Source organism: Perca flavescens, chromosome 13, assembly GCF_004354835.1.
Source record: "Perca flavescens isolate YP-PL-M2 chromosome 13, PFLA_1.0, whole genome shotgun sequence".
NCBI classification, from domain to species: Eukaryota; Metazoa; Chordata; class Actinopteri; order Perciformes; family Percidae; genus Perca; species Perca flavescens.
Window position 1 is genome coordinate 18,312,662 of NC_041343.1, and position 19,064 is coordinate 18,331,725.

A 19,064-nucleotide genomic window follows, 5' to 3' on the forward strand; every position below is an offset into this window, starting at 1 on the left:
GATGTTAAGAGATAATTGTTAAGTGTTCATTGTGATTTTAGACCTGTTTACATTTTAATTATTTGAGTGTTTTCCATGGTTGTGTTGACATTTCTGCTTTTATAACTGAGGGGATTATAATCAGAGGAAATAAAAATATTTAAATTTAATATATTTTTCTCCTGGTCCTTATTTTAAATAGGTTATAAAAAATATCAATAATTATCAATATCAACCAATAAGAAAAACTTATATCGTGATACAGTTTTCAACCATATCGCCCAGCCCAAAGCCTACCGCTAGCTAGTAGCTGTAGGGTGACCATATTTTGATTTCCAAAAAGAGGACATTCGGCCCGGCCTTGAGACAAATTCAGACAGGCTTCTCAGAGGTTAATGAACATGCTTTATTATGCCTCAATGGTGCAAAAAATAACTTCTGTAATAAAATAAAATAAAATCTGTAACAACATGTAACAAAATAATAGCTCTCTTTTAAAATAAATAAATAATATGAAATAATGTTCTAAATGTGACCTCTTCTGTGTTAGAAAATCCAGCTTCAACAAAATATCTCTTAATACCTTTTCAATGTAATAAGATAAATAATAAAGACACTGAAACATATGTGCCAGCTTTGCACACGGTGCACTCTGCCTCTCACTTGTCCGGTCCCGACCGGGACGGTACGTGGGACTTTTTTTTGCAGTTCAACTGTGAAGCTGCACTAGTCTTGTTTTATGGTTGTAAGTGGCCTGATGTTTATACTACTGTGGGGAGTGGGTGATATAGAGCAGGAAACGTTTTCTGCATTTTGTGTGCAATACTGCTCCGCTGTCTGCTCTGGTCCCTGTCTGCTCTGGCCCCTGTCTGCTCTGGCCCCTGTCTGCTCTGGTCCCTGTCTGCTCTGGCCCCTGTTTGCTCTGGCCCCTGTCTGCTCTGGTCCCTGTCTGCTCTGGTCCCTGTCTGCTCTGGTCCCTGTCTGCTCTGGTCCCTGTCTGCTCTGGCCCCTGTGTATGTGCGCGTCGCAGAGACGCCCACAAGGCAGCCTCTCGGGAATTACGTCACACAACAAAGTACCGTAGTATTGTGTGCAAAGCGGCAGTCAATTTAAGTACACACTTACACACAGTGAAAACTGGACATTTTCATGAATTTATAAAAAAAACCTGGACAGTAGGTAAAAAGTGGACATGTCCGGGCAAAAGAGGATGTTTGGTCACCCTAAGTAGCTGGCTTAAACACGGTTAAAATGCTGACAGCAAACGTTACAAAGTGTGACTGTATTTCACTGTAGAGCACATGTGTCAAACTCAAGGCCCGTGGGCCAAATCCGGCCCCTCACAGATTTTTATCCGGCCCGCATATCAATTTAGGTTCGCAATATATTTTGGCCCACCTAGTTTTTTGTAACTTTTGCAATGTTTTTTCACTTTTGCTGACGCTATTGGCTTGTTTTTCAACCTTTTTTTGTCGCTTTTTTCTTTGATGGCTAAGTTACTTTATTGCTGACTTTTTTGGGTCTTTATGTTGACCAAACTGTAAGTGAGAAGGCTATATGAGACATGCAATAATACAGTCAAAGATCCTTGACTTTTTTGATTAAATAAAAGCATGTGAATAAACTAAATGTCAGGCCCTTGATGTGATTCTTACTTTCCAGTGTGGCCCTTTGTGAAACTGAGTTTGACACAAACGATACCCAATCCTAATCCCGGACCTGCTCACCCATTCCCACCTCGGGCTTCAGGCCGGCTTATTTTATCAATTAAGGGTGTACATTTTTTGTTCCCTGCACATCTGCTCAGGTTGGTTCAGATGTTAGCACTATTAGCCATGTTGAGTCAGCTAATGTTAGCAATGTAACAACAGACACAACTAGGAATACTGCCACTGCTGATCACAGTAATAGTAACAACAAAAACAGTCCAACAGATGCCCATTGTCTGTTCTCCTGTCATCATCAGGCCTACTTATTGGCTCTACAATGGTCCCCCCTTGAGCCCATTAGAGAAATAATATTTCTGCTTATGTAATTAGTCCCATTTCTGATTCAGGAGGTCAGTTTTAAACCACTTTCAGGTACTATTTCACATACGTTTGTTCATTTTTAGACTGTACTGTTCCTTTGTAAGGACAATCCCCTTGGGAACTTGGGACAGGAAAATTATTTCAGGCAAAATTTAGTAAATTAATGTGTCTAGTGTACTGAAGGACCTGAGTTTAAAACCTCAAAGAGACATTAAAAGCCTGTCAATTAGTGTGAACTCTGTATGGAAGGAGGGGGAATACTACCACATTCATTAATTCATGCACAAATATTAGCCATGGATGTGCACATACAAACACTCCGTACAGTATGCCCCTCAGCCTTTCCATACAAATAGAGCTGTGTTATGTAATTCTATCTCTGGGGTCTCTAATGGCGGACTAATGCATCAGCAAACAGCCTTAGAGCTCCATCAAATCTAACAAGTAAAACAATATTCCCTGACCAATTAAGTCCTAAATCAAACACACAAAACACACAAGTCAAATGAATTAATTCTCAACCAAACTTCTAGATAATCACACCCACACAAGGCTCAAATAGGTTTATCACCAGAAGCTTTTAAGATTGAACATTAGTGTGGGTAGTCTGCTCTGTATTTTCTACTGCATAAGAGGCGTGATCAACGGGCATAGTTCAAATGACTCTGTACGCAATTGGATAGTCCTTCAACCAATCAGACCAACGATCCGGGTGACGTAGCAGCGATAGCGGCATCAACGGGTTGCTTGCGCTTCGGTGGCCGACTTGTTGAATGTAAACAAGAAACTGCTTCTCTATCGTCATCGTGTTAAACCCGCCAATTAGCGTACCAGGTGGATGAGCCAGTTTGTGATTGGTTCCCGCAAATTTGTAACGGAAGCAGATAAACGTACAGGTTTCCAGCCTGAGCTGCAGGGCGAAATCAAATCGCCGGCAGATCGGGCTGGGTTTACCCAGTCTAGTTTATCAGATCCATCAAAGTAAAAGAGTATTCTGCTTCTCTCTAAGCAATATTTACGAGAAGAGCTCGCCCATAAAAGAAGCACTAATTTCTAGTACAACAGCACCTGAGGCAAAGTCAGATAGAGAGTGTGATGGTGTGAAGTGTACCAATGGCTCTGTATGTGTGTGGACTTGTGTGTGCCTGGCAGAAACACCAGGTTATGTTAGCCAGTGGGAGTGAGGTGCCGGGAGGTATCTATGGAAACGATGACAGCAAGAAAAGATAGATAGTTCACCAGCTGACTCGGGAGCGAGGGAGGTCAAAACACAGTTTCTGCTCATTTCCCACAGGCGGATGAAGCTCAATAACATCAGTACAGCGGAGCAACAGAGCTAAAATAGTGCACTGTGTCACTGGGTAAAAATGAGACCATGACCTAGAACCGCGACACACACTAACAACACGTATGAAACCATTTAACCACAGCGTCCTCACATGAGCCTAAGATGTTTCTCACAATGTCATACTCCATCCCTCTCTCCCTGTTTCTTGCCCCTCTCTATTATCAACTAACCACTAAAGACAAAATGCCATAAATATGAAATATAAATATACTCTAGTAGGGATTATGTGCATGTCATCCCTGATTAGATGGTTGTACGATTAATTTCTTGCAGTGGAACTGGGGTTTCAACACACACTAGTGCACAGGAATTACCATAAAGAATGGAAGCCTGGCACTGCTGCAACCACAATTTAACTTCTGAAATAGAGTGTAGAATGCATATTCATTATGCAATTTTAGTACACCATAAATAACTTTTAGGAAACTGTATAAATGGATCTCTGAAACCCTTGCCTTTAAGTTGTCAAATAAGGTGTGAAACAATTTACTGGACTGGTAATTCTAAAACTGGAGACATTTCACTTTTCATTTACATGGCCTCTTCAATTCTGATGTCTGACACACACAGAGATGTATACATGCATGGTACATATTGAGGAAGCTCAACCATTGCTGCATTTTTTCACAGACAAATGGTCTGAACTAGGCATTAAGAAGCATATTTTTGTAAAACTGGAACAACTCTTAATGCTTAGTGCCAATGATTTAAAAAATGTTTTCACTCACAGGATTATAATGGTTCAAGTTACTATACGTAAGTTTTTAATGTTTCTGAAACTGTGTAAATTTCTAATGATCATATCATTCTGACAGGTCAAAGATTTCTTTGTAACTCCGGAAAAGCCAATGCAGACAGGTAAAAGGTAGCAGGAGATTTCTTTAGAAAAGGCATAATTGTATTTTTATTTTATTTTTAGAAGTTATCTGTTGTGGTTATGGCTGATGATGAGGCAAGGCCATCACAGAAAAAAAGGAAGTTAAACGAAGAACAACTAAACGGTAAAAGGAAAGTGACAGACGACGGGCAAAAACCCGAGACAATCTCAGCCGGGCTTTCAACAGATGGAGACAATTACGGGATTGTAAATGATTCAAAACCGAACCCAAATTAGCCCTCAGGTATGTCATACGTCTATTTCATTCATAAAATAACTTAGCCAAAATTAAATTACCGTATGAAACACTTGAAATGCAACAATGCATCTGTAACGTACTCTCTTAATGTAAATGAATGATTTTTCTGTCTGAGCAAAACATTCATTGCAACTATATGATCTCCCGGTAATGCTAACTCAGTAATACAGTGGGCAATACAGCACCATAAAGAAAAGACCTTTACAACAGCAGTGTAAAAACAGTGTGGTAAAAACACAACCCGCTTTTGTCCAAAGCGGCTGCTGAATCAAGAATGAAGATGAGGAAAAAAATAGGCGAGTGAAGAGGAGAGATATTCCATAACCCCGAGATAGGTTTTGTAAATTAAGGACAGATATGTAGGAGTGGGGGAAAAGCCACATAGGCACAGCGCTGTGACACACATGACATGCTGTCTGTGAGGGTTACTTGTAGTCCAGAAACAGAACAATGGAGATAACTGGGTCGCCGTTGCCGAGTGGCTGTGCCAAACAGCTGGAGAGATGGAGAGGGTAATGATTGAGGAAGGAGGGGAGGGAGAGTGAGGAATGGGATTAAAATAGGAGCATGAACAGAAGAGAATTAAGCTGATACATGGAGATATTATAACAGGTTCAGGAACAAAACCACACTTCTCTCTCCCCCTAATTTAAATTGCCTGTGTCTCACTAGTTGACCCACCTGTGACTCACTTATACAATCACCTGTCCAGTCCTATATATATCTAATCCTCTCTCTCCGGTTCGTCTCGGTTCTCACAACCCTCCCCCCAAAAACCTTTTCTACTCCTCTCTCCCCTCGTAGGACACCACGGCAGATCAGCGGTTAACACCATTGCCTTACAACAAGAAGACCCTGGACCTAAACACCGGTGCCAGAAGCCAGAAGCTCATCGAGGCGTACCCCCACCCGGGTTCCCAGACGTTCAAGCCCACCATGACCCTGTTTGACCCCGTTCAATTCCCTGGCAGGCCCCCTTTTTCAACCCTCTCCTCGACCCCCTTTTTTTTTTCCTAGACCCTAATTGTCCCACTGAACATAACCGTTACAAATTAAACTACTTTTATACTGAACAATGGTATGGTTTTGTAAGCGAACTACTACTTAACTTCACAACCAAAAAGAGTATGGGTATTCATCACAGTACAATACACAAAATAAACATATAAATCAATGTATGTTTTAGTTTTGCCAGATGACAAGAAATGAAGAAGTGGTAGTGTCTGCTATCTGGCTGTATATGGCTGCATGTAAATAATACATGCTGTAACACTGGCTTTCTCTCACAAAATATTCAAGCTGACTCCTGACTATCTCAGCCACAGAATAATAAAGTGCACTGCACAGCTTCTCAGGATGATGCACGCCACTGGACCATGACCAATTTGAAGGCTGTATTTCAATCTAGCCTACAACCCATAACTATGTAATCATCTCTACATCGAGGAAAAACACCAGTGAGTGGTCCAAAGGCTCAGGCATGGTATCAGGCAGTCAGGTCTTTAGTTACGTTACCGTTACACTACGAAATGTAATATATTGTATGTATGCCCCCAAACTGTATTCGTTAGCCACTAGCAATGGTGACTTGGCTGGTATATCATTAATGTAAGCTACCTACTGTAGCTAGTAGCTAACATGCAGTGTAGCATATTTTCTTTCACCGCCATCACCAAGTGTGTATTTAATCGCCGTCGCTGTTAACATGAAGACTGTTGCTTAGCTAATCTGTCTCACAAAGCAACGCAGCATTGTTGTGCTACCAAAGAAACGTGGAAGCGTGTTTAGGTTAATCACGTTTTATTTTATATTCGCTAATGGGTCACGACCACTATAACCAGCTATGCCTGTAGCTAGCTCGGTAGCCAACAGGCTAGTACAAGCCCCTGTGGTAACGTTACTTATATCGTAATATCTAGACATTGCTCGGTTGTCTTTGTAGTCAACAGAGCACCATTAAGCACCACCAGACCCAGCACTAATGAGACATTTAACTGAACCGTACCTTTTCTGCGTCAATCTTGGCGACTACAGGATCATTTCCTGGCACGGATTCTTTGTTTATGTGATTTAGCGGCTCGTTTTCATCAATCCGTCTCGTCCCTCTCCTCCGGGAGTCGTGCCGCCCCGGCTGACAGCACTACTGCTCGGGATGACAGGGCCCCGCCCTTAGCAACCAATCACATGCCAAGGTTCTGAAAACTGAGGCAAGGGACGTTTCATATTGGTTGGCAGCTGTGTCTATCATCATGTCTCTAGGGGTGCAACTTCGTCCAAGGACAGGACACCTGCCATGGAAGGATGCTGAGCGCCGCAGGTGCGGTCAAATCAAGCGAAGAAAGGTCCGTAGAAAACATTGAAAAACCATCTTGTGGTATGAGTACAGTGTGCCAAAGCAACTGCACGAACAAATGACAAAATATAGTCAGTATCTCTTAAGCAAGAATTTGTGTTCATGTTTTTTTTTTATTATTTGAAATATCACTAAATAGGCTACTATTCACACATCCAGATCAACACTTTATTTCATAAGGTGAGCACTTTTATTTTTTTTAAACAAATTCCACATATTATTATTTTATCTTTTACTAGTCTGGATCAATGATTAATTTCCTCGGATGTTCCGCAGGATGTACCTCACCTTCCGTTTTCTTTTTGTTGCCATTCTTTAACTCCTTTCACTTCAGGAAACAACATCCAGACATTCAGAGCTACAGTAGCAAGCTACATGCTGAAAAAGGCAAGTTTTGGAGACATTTTGGATTGTGCAATAAACTGGAATGTTTTGGGACCGTTTGTCAGGGATTTGTTATGGACAAGCAAATTGTTTTTATCAGCATTAGTATCAGCTAATTTATATAGCTCACGTTACTGTGTGGTGTAATAGTTAACTTCGGTTAATATCGTATGTGCCGTTTTTTTTTTGCAGGGTGCAAATTTCCCACCAAACCAAGTTTCTTCCTGAGGCAATTTTGCAGAGCCACCGTTCCTGCGTTCGGAGCTTAGCGCTGCCTAAAACGATTGTGATTGGTTTAAAGAAATGCAAACAGAGCATTTTTTTTCTCCTATCTTGGAATGTATGTGTGGAGAAGCCAAACCTTACTGTGCAGCGCTGTGGAGTAAGGTCCAGCAACACGAGACTAATCAGCAGCATGTATACTAATATAGGCTGTTTTTATATGACTTCTATCAATTCTTTAGCCTATATTTCAAATTATTCAAATGTATCAAACCAATTTGTTAAAAGTATGCTACTGATGTTCCTTGATAAAAAAACAATGTCATGATCAATTGGCCTATACTATACAGTCATACATTTCTATTTAACAATGTAAACACATGATTTGCTTATGTTCTGGCAGCATTGAACAACTAACAGCTCTAATTAAGTTTTGGTAGCTCATGGGAAATGTACTGTTGAATGATAACAAAGTGATAAGTTTTATCTGGAATAAAATGACAACCACCAAAATAGCACTGTCCTCAACAGTAGTAGGTGTCCATTCAGTTTGAAATATGAATAGAAAACTATCCTGTTTTAGCTTTTCAGCAAAACAGATAAAGAAACAGGAAGGTGGGTCACTGCTTTAGCTCTTTATTAGGTACTTTAAGCTTTATATATATATTTATACTCATCACAACTTATTTCTAACTTTGTGTGTGTGTGTGCACTGGTGTTTTATAAGTCAGCTTGTTCCATTTTTGCTGCATTCCTTTTAGGTTACATGTAGCCTAATTGATAGCTTATTGCTCACACAAAAGAGCAACATGTTTAAATGTACTTCAGGTTTGTTCTTGTTTTTATTATTATTTCAGTCAGATCTCTTTGTGGAAACCAATAAAGACAAATCACTAACCTGACACCAACAAACACAATGATATACAGAACATACACTGAGAAAACAAGTCTCCTGTACCAAATATTATACAACAAAAACAAACATATGCACACTTGCACAGCATAATAGGAAATGATAGTCCATTATAAATCAGTACAAATGTATAACTTTCCTCGTTTGTTGCTCTTTCACTATTATCTGGTTTTTGATTGTCATTGAATCAAAGCAACTGTTTAAAAGCAGCAAAAACAAAGGCACATTATATATCACTATACAAAAGTATTAATAGAAGCAATGACAACAAATCAGAATTAGACATTTCTTCATTAGTGATTTAAAGGTATACGTTGCATGCTTTAACCAAATATTTTTATCCAGTCCCGGTCAGTCACGCAATCAGGAGGTCTGTACAATAAAAGTATGATTTTATGGTATTAATATGCTACAGCATATTGGTTCAGGTTCATAAATAGTCAGAGCACATACTGCACATGCAGATGGAGTTTACAAAATGGCACGTAATAAACAAGTAATGAAATATTAAGATTACACCCATTACATCAGAATAACATTACAAAATATGGCAGAAATGAACATCAGTTTACAGTCAGTGGGGAACAGGAAGATAGCTGCTACTGATACACATAACTGATGGTTTAGTCTCTTTCTCATGTTTTGGTTTTCTCCCATTGACTGGTTTCTCTCATATTTTAAGTGCCTTGTACATTTATTATAATCCTAACCTACCATAATTCAATAAAATTCACAGACAATTACATTTTTACCTTTTGACATAATTCAAAAGCACATTTTTATGTTAACCATGTAATAATATTCTCATCTCCTTCACTACAAAGCTTAACAAATTTCAAGTGTCAAACATTATCATTTAATGGGGTATTGAACATTTCATTTTCAGATTTGTTTCATAAATTAAATGTAATTTGTGGCATTTATATAACAGTTTCACATGATCACACATCAACCCTGCTACATGCAAATGCACTCCTTCCTTTTTCAGTTTCTACATTTCTGTGTAGAGGCGGCTCTAGAAAAGTAGTATTACAGAGCAAAATATAATTCAGGAAAGCTAATCAGGCCAGTAAACTCAACAACTGACGGAGCAAGAGAAATTACCAGAAAGAGAAAAGAAGACAACAAAAGCAAACATGGAGAGCAGAAATACAGAGGGAGGAAGCAGAGATTATAATAAATGTCGTGGATTATTTGGATAGCATAATTACCTTTTAGTTATTCATTTTAATTAAAATTTTCATAGAAGATATAACAATTGCATGTAAAATGGACTCTGCATTTCAATGGTATTTTGGCAATTGAATTTCAAACATGGATTAGCTTTTGATGACATTACAACAAATAAATGCTGATTTGCAGTTTCATTTGTATAATCTCAGCATTATAAGCATTTATCCTTGAACCTGTTTCACCTGTGTCACTCCAGAGAAAAGTGCCTGTGAGATAGAAGATATATTTGGCTGCTTGTCTCCCAGCTCTCTCTCCTGCTATACATCCATATCCATAACTTGACTAAAGGGGTCACTAAATGTATGTGGGACATTATGTATCCTACAAGTATGATAGGCACTTTTCTTGCTTGATTTTAAGACATTTGAAGTCCACTCTGATCGTCCTCTGGGTGGCAGTGAGATGTACAGTACATGCTGGTATTTATCCTTTCATCCATCGTTATTCTTATCTTCACTTTACTGTACAGCCACATAAGCAGACAAGTATCGGGGCAACTGTAGCTGAAGTGGTACAGGGGGTCATCGTTTAATTGTAAGGTTGCTGGTATAATCCCTGGCTCCTCATTTCCAAAGCATCTAATTGTTGTCATTTTTAGAATGTGGAGCCCCTTAGAGCCTGGCGAGACAGCTTAGTGATCGTTAATATTGTTCCACTGGAAAGCCAGTCTCATTAAAACAGTGCTACTGTCATGTGGGAGCCTCAAGATATAACCAGCAACAGGCGAGTAGTTTACTAAGTGCAAGGAAAGTTCCTGCCTCCCTTAGGCGTAGCGGGGATCTGCGCCGGTTAGTGACTGGACGTAGGCTGGTGGCTGGTAGCAAGGAGGCCGTGACGTGTCCATGAAGATCGTAGAGGAGGTGAGACTTTTGCGGTCTTTTTTCAATATATGTCTTCTTTGCCAACGACAGAGTAAGACTTCCACCTGCTCTCTGAAGAAGCTGGTGGTCAAGGTGTACAGGATGGGGTTCAAGGCGCTGTTGATGGGAAGGATGAAGATGACTACCCAGCTGGAGATGGTGCCTAAAAGTGAATAGGAGCAAAGTTGTCCACATCTTTAAGCAGTACGCTTTTTATTGGCTATTCCATTAATAAAGGGCTCAAACAGTAGAACACTGATGTGTAGCAGGGTGATGTAGTGATTTATAAGATGTTAAAGTAATGTAAATAATCCTAAAACACAGTTTAATTTCTTACCAGGTATTTCCACCTCCAATAGTGAGAGGACTTTCACCAAAAATATGGGAATCCAGCAGAGGGCATCAGAGAACACTATGAAGAAGAATCTGTTGGCCACAGCCACGTCTCTGTGCAGCCTGCTCCTCAAGTCTGTGGCATTGATGCCGGTTTTATAGATGGAGTAGAACATGCTGGAGTAGGAGAAGGCGATCACCAGGAACGCCATCAGGTTTAGACCTAAAGAATACACACGCATAAATTCAGTGGGGGGAAAAGTATTCAGATCCTTTCCTTAAATAAAAGTACCAATACTTTAATGTAAAAATCATTAAAAGTAGCTTAATATCCTGCATTCAAAACCCTGCCTTACTAAAACTACAAGTATTATCAAAAAATATACTTAAAAGTAGTACATACTCATTATGAAGGAAAAAGACCCCTGTGACTGATATATTATTATATATGACAGGATTAAATCGTTAATACTGATAAGTCAATGAGTGAGCAACATTTTAATGTTGTAGCAATCAAGGCCGAGTCAGTTTTGATTACTTTGTATACAGTTACATAGTTTAGTCCAGTGGTCTCCAACAAGGATCGAGTCCCCTGCAAAGGGTCACAAAATAAATCTGATGGGTCGTGGGATAATTGTTTCACCAAAGAAGAAGAAACTAAAGTTTGGCTTCACAAATTTGTATAATGTTTTTTTGGGACTTTTTTCTAATCTTAGCTTAGAGAGAGAGAGAGAGAGAGAGAGAGAGAGAGAGAGAGAGAGAGAAAACAGCCTAGTGATGTAAATGCTGGCACCCTTTCAGAGAGAATATCCCCTGTAATTCATTCATCACCGTTGCCAGACTTAGTGAGAACATTGAGTTATAAAGACCTTGACTAATCATGCATTGTTGATGGAGCCATGGTGTTTGCAATGTAATAGCCCAATCTTACATGCAATGCTGTTCCCTGTTCTGTTAGTTAGTTGGTACACAGTGACATTGTGTAACAATGTCACTTAAAATGGGATCAGATTGATATTGAAAGATGAAAAAATAAAGCTGCATCATAGTCAGCTCTACATCCTTTCATAACACTCTACAGTGTTTTTTCATGTGAAGAAGAAAATAATAAATAAAATCTTTCTTCAATTTACCCAGAAAAATCCCTGTTGAATATCCTTTGGCTGTAGGTTTTTCTTGCCTGTCAGAGTGCAGGGGAAAGCAGACCCCATTACGTCCGTAGTAGTTTCCAAACACATCCTCATTCATTAGGGGCACAGCAGCAATAATGAACCCCAGTACCCAGATAGAGGCCAGGGCCACCTTGTAGCGGGACGACAAACATGGTGTTAGGATTTCTGACAGAGTGCTCTACAAGCCCATAATGAAAAAAGGATTTAAGCAAATTGATGATTCATTGGATTTCCACACTTTCATTGTAATTTAATTAACTACAGCTCCAAAACATTTAGTTCAGTCTAGTTGTCTCCTGTTGACTAAAAAGTCATTTCAGGTGCTACCTTCTTCTAGACTCTTTGAGAAAGAAAACAGGATGTGGCAGAGCTTTCTCACAGAGCACCCGCTTTCAGTCAGATTTACATCAAGGACGTAGGAGCATTATTAGCAAATGGTTATACTGTCAGAATTGGCTGAAAATGCTCTGCTCTTTGAGGGAGCTCTTAAACAATCCCCCTTAACAAACAAGAACATCAGATTTTAGTTAAATCAACAATAAAAAAATATAGCACATAAAAAGGAGGTTGAGGTGGTGGAGTATACCAGCAGAGTAATAGTGTGAAGTGTTATATGATATATACAGTAGCTGTAGCTGAAAGCCACACAGCTGTAAATAAGGCAGTGATTGTGACGCATAAATAACAGCTGTTTAACGCTTATTACCTGTGTTAAATTATTATATTCTTAAATAGTAATCACACATACACACACACACACACACACACACACACACACACACACACGGTGCAGTCATCTACATATAAAGCTGGCTCTCTGTGACCCAAAGCTGACATGCTGCACCTCCACACATTAAACAGATTTTCTGGCTTCACCTTGCTCTAACTAGGATCAGCAGTATATCATTTGTTTATTTCTAAATGTAGCTACAGCAAAGGCCACAAAGTGCTTCACACTAAAGTGCACCAGCTGAGCGCTCAGCAGAACACGTAATAGCTCACAATAATAGCTCAATCTTTTCAAAGAAAAACTACTACAAGACAGCAAATCCACATAATAAGATTTAAACACCAAACAACTGAAGTGAGCAATAAACTGCCTTTTAAAACAGCACAAAAAGGATCCAATTCAATTAATGTGAAAATAAGACCTTCAGCACCCACTTATTTTCGCAGCATTTCTGTATTAGTAGTACAAAGTAGCTCACCACAGTTTGAAGTTTGCCTGGGCGCAGATTGCTGAAGGGGAAGACAATAACTAGAAACTTTTCCAGAGTCAGGTAGGTCAGGAGGAGAACAGATACCTGAGGGAAAACACTCACTATGAATCTTAAAGAAGAACATGTTACAATAAAATTCTGCCAACCATTTTCCAAAGCATACCATAAACTTTTTTTATTTCCTTCCTTCCAAATAGACATTCGGTTTATCGTAAACTAATGACAGAAGAATGCAGAGGCTTGAACCGTGCTTCAGATAAATTATCTACGTACATTTGCTTGTTTTTTTGTCACAGATTTGAAATGTGTGCCAGTGCTGTCGAGCCAGGGCATATTTAAAATCTTTTTTTTTAAGGCCAATTGAAACTTGACAATGAGCTACTAAAAGCAATCTCTTCATTGCACAAATTACCTTAACGCAACCTTCATGTTTGTTGTTTTCTGCTTGTCTTCTCTATTTGTACAACTTATTTACCAATTACATTGGTACGGTTCATTAATCAATAAAGTAGTCCACTGTTGTTTGTACACAGATATCTTCAAAAATATGCTCATGACATCAGAGGTCAGTTAAGGATGCATCGATCTGATTAGGTGTTGGCCACACGTGATAAATCCACATTAAAAGGTGCCCTTTGGAGTTTTCTCACAAAAGTCAAGTTCACCAAAATGCCTTGAAGTACTTTCACATAAAACATTAGTAATACTGTTTTTTTATATTTTAATAGTGCACTTTTTACATCTATGTTTGCTTTTGTTGTCAGTCAGATTGCTACAATCTGAAGATATAAATTAGATTGATGCATTCCTAGTGTCAGTTAGAAAAAAACACCAATAAAACAGATTTCATGAAAATAAATAGTGGTATGTAAAGAGTTAAATTCAGCATATAACGCTCTGAAAGTGGCACTCCCTGTGTGCATAAAACACAGCAGAAACTGATGATAATCAAATTCTCCCTCAAGCAAACTAAAATCAGAGCCTACACAGTAGCTGGATGCTGGGCTGATAAAATGTTGAATCTGATATGGTATCAGATTAAAAATAATTGACAGCTTAAAAGGAACAGAAAAATATCTTGGATATGTATTGCAGTGTGTGGTTGTAAGCGGGGGTCAAATATGGCAGCATGGTCAGCGGCCCTCAGCATCTGATACTGATGCACAAGGCACAATTCAGCATCTGTATGTCACAAACTCAGCTTGCAACTTACTTCCATCCGTGTAAACACATCCACGGCAATATTAGACGCTCAGAGCATCTGCTCGACCGCAGCCCTGTGAGATGACGTGGTATAAAGAGCGCCAAAATGTCTGCGAATGGAGGGAACATGGGAGAAGTTAACTTTCGTCTCTCTAACACGCAGTTAACGTTGTGAAAGGATCTAAAATTTATTGAAACCCAAACCATAATATTTTCCTAAACCTCACCAAGTAGTTTAGTTGCCTAAACCTAACCAAACTGTGACTGAAAACTGAAAATATTAAGTCAACTAAGTATAAAAATAGTGAGTCAACATTGCCTTTTCATTTCTCACAGGACTCAAACCCCTCCTGGGTGAAACTCCTGTGCTTCACCCTTACTTTGTCACTCTTTAGACCACGTCGCCTGACCTTTCTGGCAGAAAGATGCCTGGCAGAAAGCTAAATAGCTAACTAAACCAAGTTGGAAGTGAGAATGTGTTGGATTAAGTTACCTCTGAGGAAAGCATGGCCAGGAATCCAATAGTCCGGCACTCTACGCTCTCCATCCAGAGCAGGGCGTTACGATTGTACTGCCCGCGGAATTTCACATCAAACACTCCAACGAAAAACAGGTACACACCCATGAGGCAGTCTGCACCTGAACGATCAGACATATCGTGACAAACATGAGACCATTTACAGAGAGAGGTGCTCCGTGTGGGTTAGTTCTCAGTCCATCTGTCAGCTGCTGGCAGACCCAACATTTTTCATTAAAATACCACAGAACATTATTTCTACACGCAAAAGCTGCCAAGAGTAATCACTTGCATGGGACACACACGTCTGGTTGTCGCTGTGTGCAGGTGTGTTGGTGGGTGAGAGACTAAGTGAGTTATTGGTGAGTCATTTAATGGCTCAAGCTACAGTGTTTTTTGAAAAGATCTATACTGTAATAAAGGCGAGAGCAGAGACAAGGGAGTAAAGCCTGATGATGAACAAAGTGCAAAAAGAGGAAATAGGAGCACCTGCCACAAAGAGGGAGAGTGATTCTTATTGCTGGTTATTTTTAAATGAATCTTGATAACAACTCTAAGCCTTTTTAAAGCTGAATTTGTAAGTATGTTTTTAATTGGAATCTTATCAAGATATTAAAAAAGAAAAGGAAATGTATCTCACTTAGGGTTGTTGTAATTGAATTTCATACAAGAAATAAAACTAGCAAACTTAAAGATTTAGCAATTTGCATTTACTCTAAGATTTGTGTTTTGGCGTTACACTCCTTCAATCATAAGGTGTTACTCCAACTTTTATTTTTTTTAAATTAAAAATATATATAAAACATCTAACTCACATTTTGCCCTCTGTAGTTTTATTTTACTGTTCTTTCAGAAACTAAGGATTCACTGCATCAAAAGATGTCTCTGGATAACCAATGTGGAGCATAAAGGCTCCAAATGTTGCAGTCTTGCTCCCCCTGGTGTCTCATTTCACAACTTATTTCAATATGTTTTACATACAAACATTACAAACATGTGGTTGATCTTGCACCAGTCTGGACAACAGCACTGTTATTGCCATACAAACTCCATTAGATCCCTGCTACTCTGTTAGCTTTTGAAGGCTAGAGTTTACCTAACTCTTGAACAGTCTTCCCTTTTTTTTAATCAAAGTATATACCCTTAAGGCCTGATACAACAGATGAACGGTGATTTTACTTTCACCTCAGAGATGTGAGCAGTGACTTAGAGGTCTGGACACAGGCTACTTGACTCGGTGGTTGCTACATTTATTTAAGTATTCAAGTATTATTTCCAGCAGGCAATTATTTATTTTTAACAGGGGGGGACCCACGTTCACCTACAACTAGCGAACAGCACCATGAACAACTCTTCTGTTCTGTATCTGCACATAGTATACCTGAGAGTACAGTGGTGTGGTTACTCACAGCAGAGGACTTTGATGCAGGCAGCGTGCAGGTTGTTCTCTGCTCGTATCAGTGACCTCATGCCGATAACAAAGAGGTTACCGAAGCAAGTAATGAAGGCCATGACCCAGACACACACCCGCAGCACTACGTTAGCCAGCAGGTCCTCAAAGGAAGAGATGCCATCTGTGTTGGGCTTACAGGACCTGACATGGGGTGCATAGGAGCAGTACTGGAACTTCTTAAAGTAGCTGGCAGAAAAAAGGAGCACACACAAATAGAAGGCAATAGCAGAAGAAACGAGGGAGAAAGACAGACAATGAAACATGGAGGAGAGACGTCATGTTGGGTTATTCAGTGATGACACACCTATGTGAAGATTGTGATACTTGTGTAGGAATGTACGTACATGTGGGAGAGGTTATTCATAGGCAGAAATATCTTAGTCTGAATGTCTGGGATCTCTATCCCCTCCAGCGCCCTAAAGAAAACAAAACATATTTCACCATCGAACTTGCTTCAGCAAGAAGTTAATTTGCACGTTTCAGTGTACTCACAGAGACTGAAGATGTATCAGGTGGTGGAAGTGGCTGGGGTGAATGCGGAGGAGGGGATTGTGGGAGATATTTCTGCAACAAGGAACAGATGATGACAAACTCAATATATCCTGCCTGGGTGAAATTTAATGTCTGGCTGAATTACAGTAAAATGTACTTTTACACTAAAATTACAGTGTGTGTGTGTGTGTGTGTGTGTGTGTGTGTGTGTGTGTGTGTGTCATCATCATCGCTTGGACATATTCTGATGTGAATTTTACTGCACGTGTGCACTGTGTGGGTATTTTTACAGTACCACTGTCAAGTGTATCAAGCAACATGAGATGACTGATTTGAACCATTTAAATAATATATAATCTATTTTCTGTACTGTAGATCCCACACCACATTAAAGGATGTGTTCAATTGAAGCAATGCTAAAATAAATTGTCCTTTGGCAAGTTTGCCAGATTGATATCGTTCTCTTGTGAAATGTTAAAAGCAGGCTGACACAGACAGCAGCACAGTTTATAACTCTGGGCATCAATTACTCTTTAGCCAACAGAGACATAATGACTGAAACTGCACAAAAGACTGTGGGAAACTGATTTCAAATTCAATTTAAAGTTTTAATCACAAACTAGTCTAACTACTATTAAACACATTTCTGACATTCATATCACAGAAAGTTTCCTACTGCTTCAGGTTCAATACTAACTAAAACAGTTTGAAGCTCATTAACTCTATACTAGCATTATTTAAGTGTCAGTTCTCTGACAGGATCATTGGTCCTGCCCCATCCTTTCACAGAAACAACTGTTCACAAGCCACATCTTTTTACTGAACACGTATACAGAAATGTTAATGAGCAATCTTTGCAGGGATATTTTAATAGGTCAAAGGTATGAGTGTGCATACAAAATGGTAATTTTAGGTGAGCATACTGATTAGGTGAAGCAGCAGCTCTTGTGGACGGATTTAGATTTTCATAGCAGTAAAAGCACAAGTGTAAGTAACATGGATGTAATGTATTATGAGGAACAGACACCGTGTTCCAAGACAGCTTTCATTTATTCCAGTAAAAGTGGCTCACCTTGCATACAGTATATGCCAAAGAAGTTCCATATGCTTCTGACATTTTTTTTGGTCTACATGTGCATTAGAGTCCTTTTCTGGCTGAGCTGGACGGCTCGCTGCACACATGAATGGCACAAATATACTAATACAGCCATTTATAATTTGTATTCTGCCCAGTAGCTGTGATGTGTCAAGTGGAGGAACCAGGGATGCGATTTAAGGGAAGTGAGATGCACCCCTGGTGTTGTGAATGCTGGCTCACTGTAAAGCCTACAGGAAACTGATGGAGCACAGCCATCATCATCATCATCATCATCATCATCATCATGTATTCAGTTACACTTGATCTTTTTCCTGTCGACGACAAGTCAAAAGGTCTGAAGCAAAAAAAAAAAGTCTATTAAAATTCGAATGTATATTTTTCCAGAGCCAATTCTCAATGGCTTTTCAAATGTTTTGCTTTTACAACACTACAAAAACATCTGACAGCAAGGTCCACCACAAGACCAAAACATTTTTCTTTTAAAAGGCTCTGAACACCGACTGTGTATTCAGTTAATCTGGTTGATTAGAACTCTTACCCGGACTGTGGGGGGGTGTTTAGAGTGGTTGATTGACATCTTCCTAAGTCTCCCGTTAGCTCCAGCAGGACAAATTACTTTATCATTCTTATTGGTAGATGAGATTTGTGACCTAACAAATTCCCATCAAAGCTCTGGCAGACCTCCAACCTGAGCAGAGGTCTAATCATCCATTCAACCTTAAATCTGGAGATCCCCAAATTGTTTGTACACCTAATATACCATAATCCCCTTCTATAATCCTCTTGACTCGCAGCCAGACTATCAATTACTCACAGTTTAAGAAGGGACTTGGAGAGGCTCTTAAAGGTGTTTTTTGGCAACTCCCTGATCCTGTTGCTGGACAGATTCCTTAACCCAGTGAAAGAGAGAGAAAATTAAAGGAAATGGTAATTATAAAGACAAAAGCTAAATGAGAAACATGCAGATTCACTTACATTCATAGTTCACTCATTCATTACCAAACATGGATAGTGGATATGTTTCATGTTTACAGGAAATTAACTAAAGTTACTTTCTTTCCTAACATTTCTTTTAGTAACTAGCAGAGGATCAAATGAATGACTACTAACCAATTAA

The 19,064-nt window shown here is 39.4% G+C and overlaps 2 protein-coding genes across 2 annotated transcripts in view; both read right to left on the reverse strand.

Moving 5' to 3' along the window:
• The window catches only part of fryb (furry homolog b (Drosophila)), a 71,580-nt gene extending 64,952 nt beyond the window's left edge, over positions 1-6,628 (reverse strand). The window contains exon 1 of the mRNA XM_028594891.1: positions 6,499-6,628. The gene's annotated coding sequence lies outside the window, so the exon portion shown is untranslated. The remainder of the gene's footprint in view (positions 1-6,498) is intronic.
• A 1,620-nt stretch (positions 6,629-8,248) lies between these two features.
• Positions 8,249-19,064, reverse strand: part of rxfp2a (relaxin family peptide receptor 2a) — a 34,479-nt gene continuing 23,663 nt past the window's right edge. Inside the window, exons 12-20 of the mRNA XM_028594894.1 lie at positions 18,762-18,836; positions 16,849-16,920; positions 16,701-16,772; positions 16,313-16,542; positions 14,880-15,025; positions 13,172-13,267; positions 11,925-12,093; positions 10,796-11,014; positions 8,249-10,621 (exon numbers count right to left, since the gene is read on the reverse strand). Coding sequence (XP_028450695.1) covers positions 10,362-10,621; positions 10,796-11,014; positions 11,925-12,093; positions 13,172-13,267; positions 14,880-15,025; positions 16,313-16,542; positions 16,701-16,772; positions 16,849-16,920; positions 18,762-18,836 — 1,339 coding nt within the window. The 3' untranslated portion in view covers positions 8,249-10,361. The remainder of the gene's footprint in view (positions 10,622-10,795; positions 11,015-11,924; positions 12,094-13,171; positions 13,268-14,879; positions 15,026-16,312; positions 16,543-16,700; positions 16,773-16,848; positions 16,921-18,761; positions 18,837-19,064) is intronic.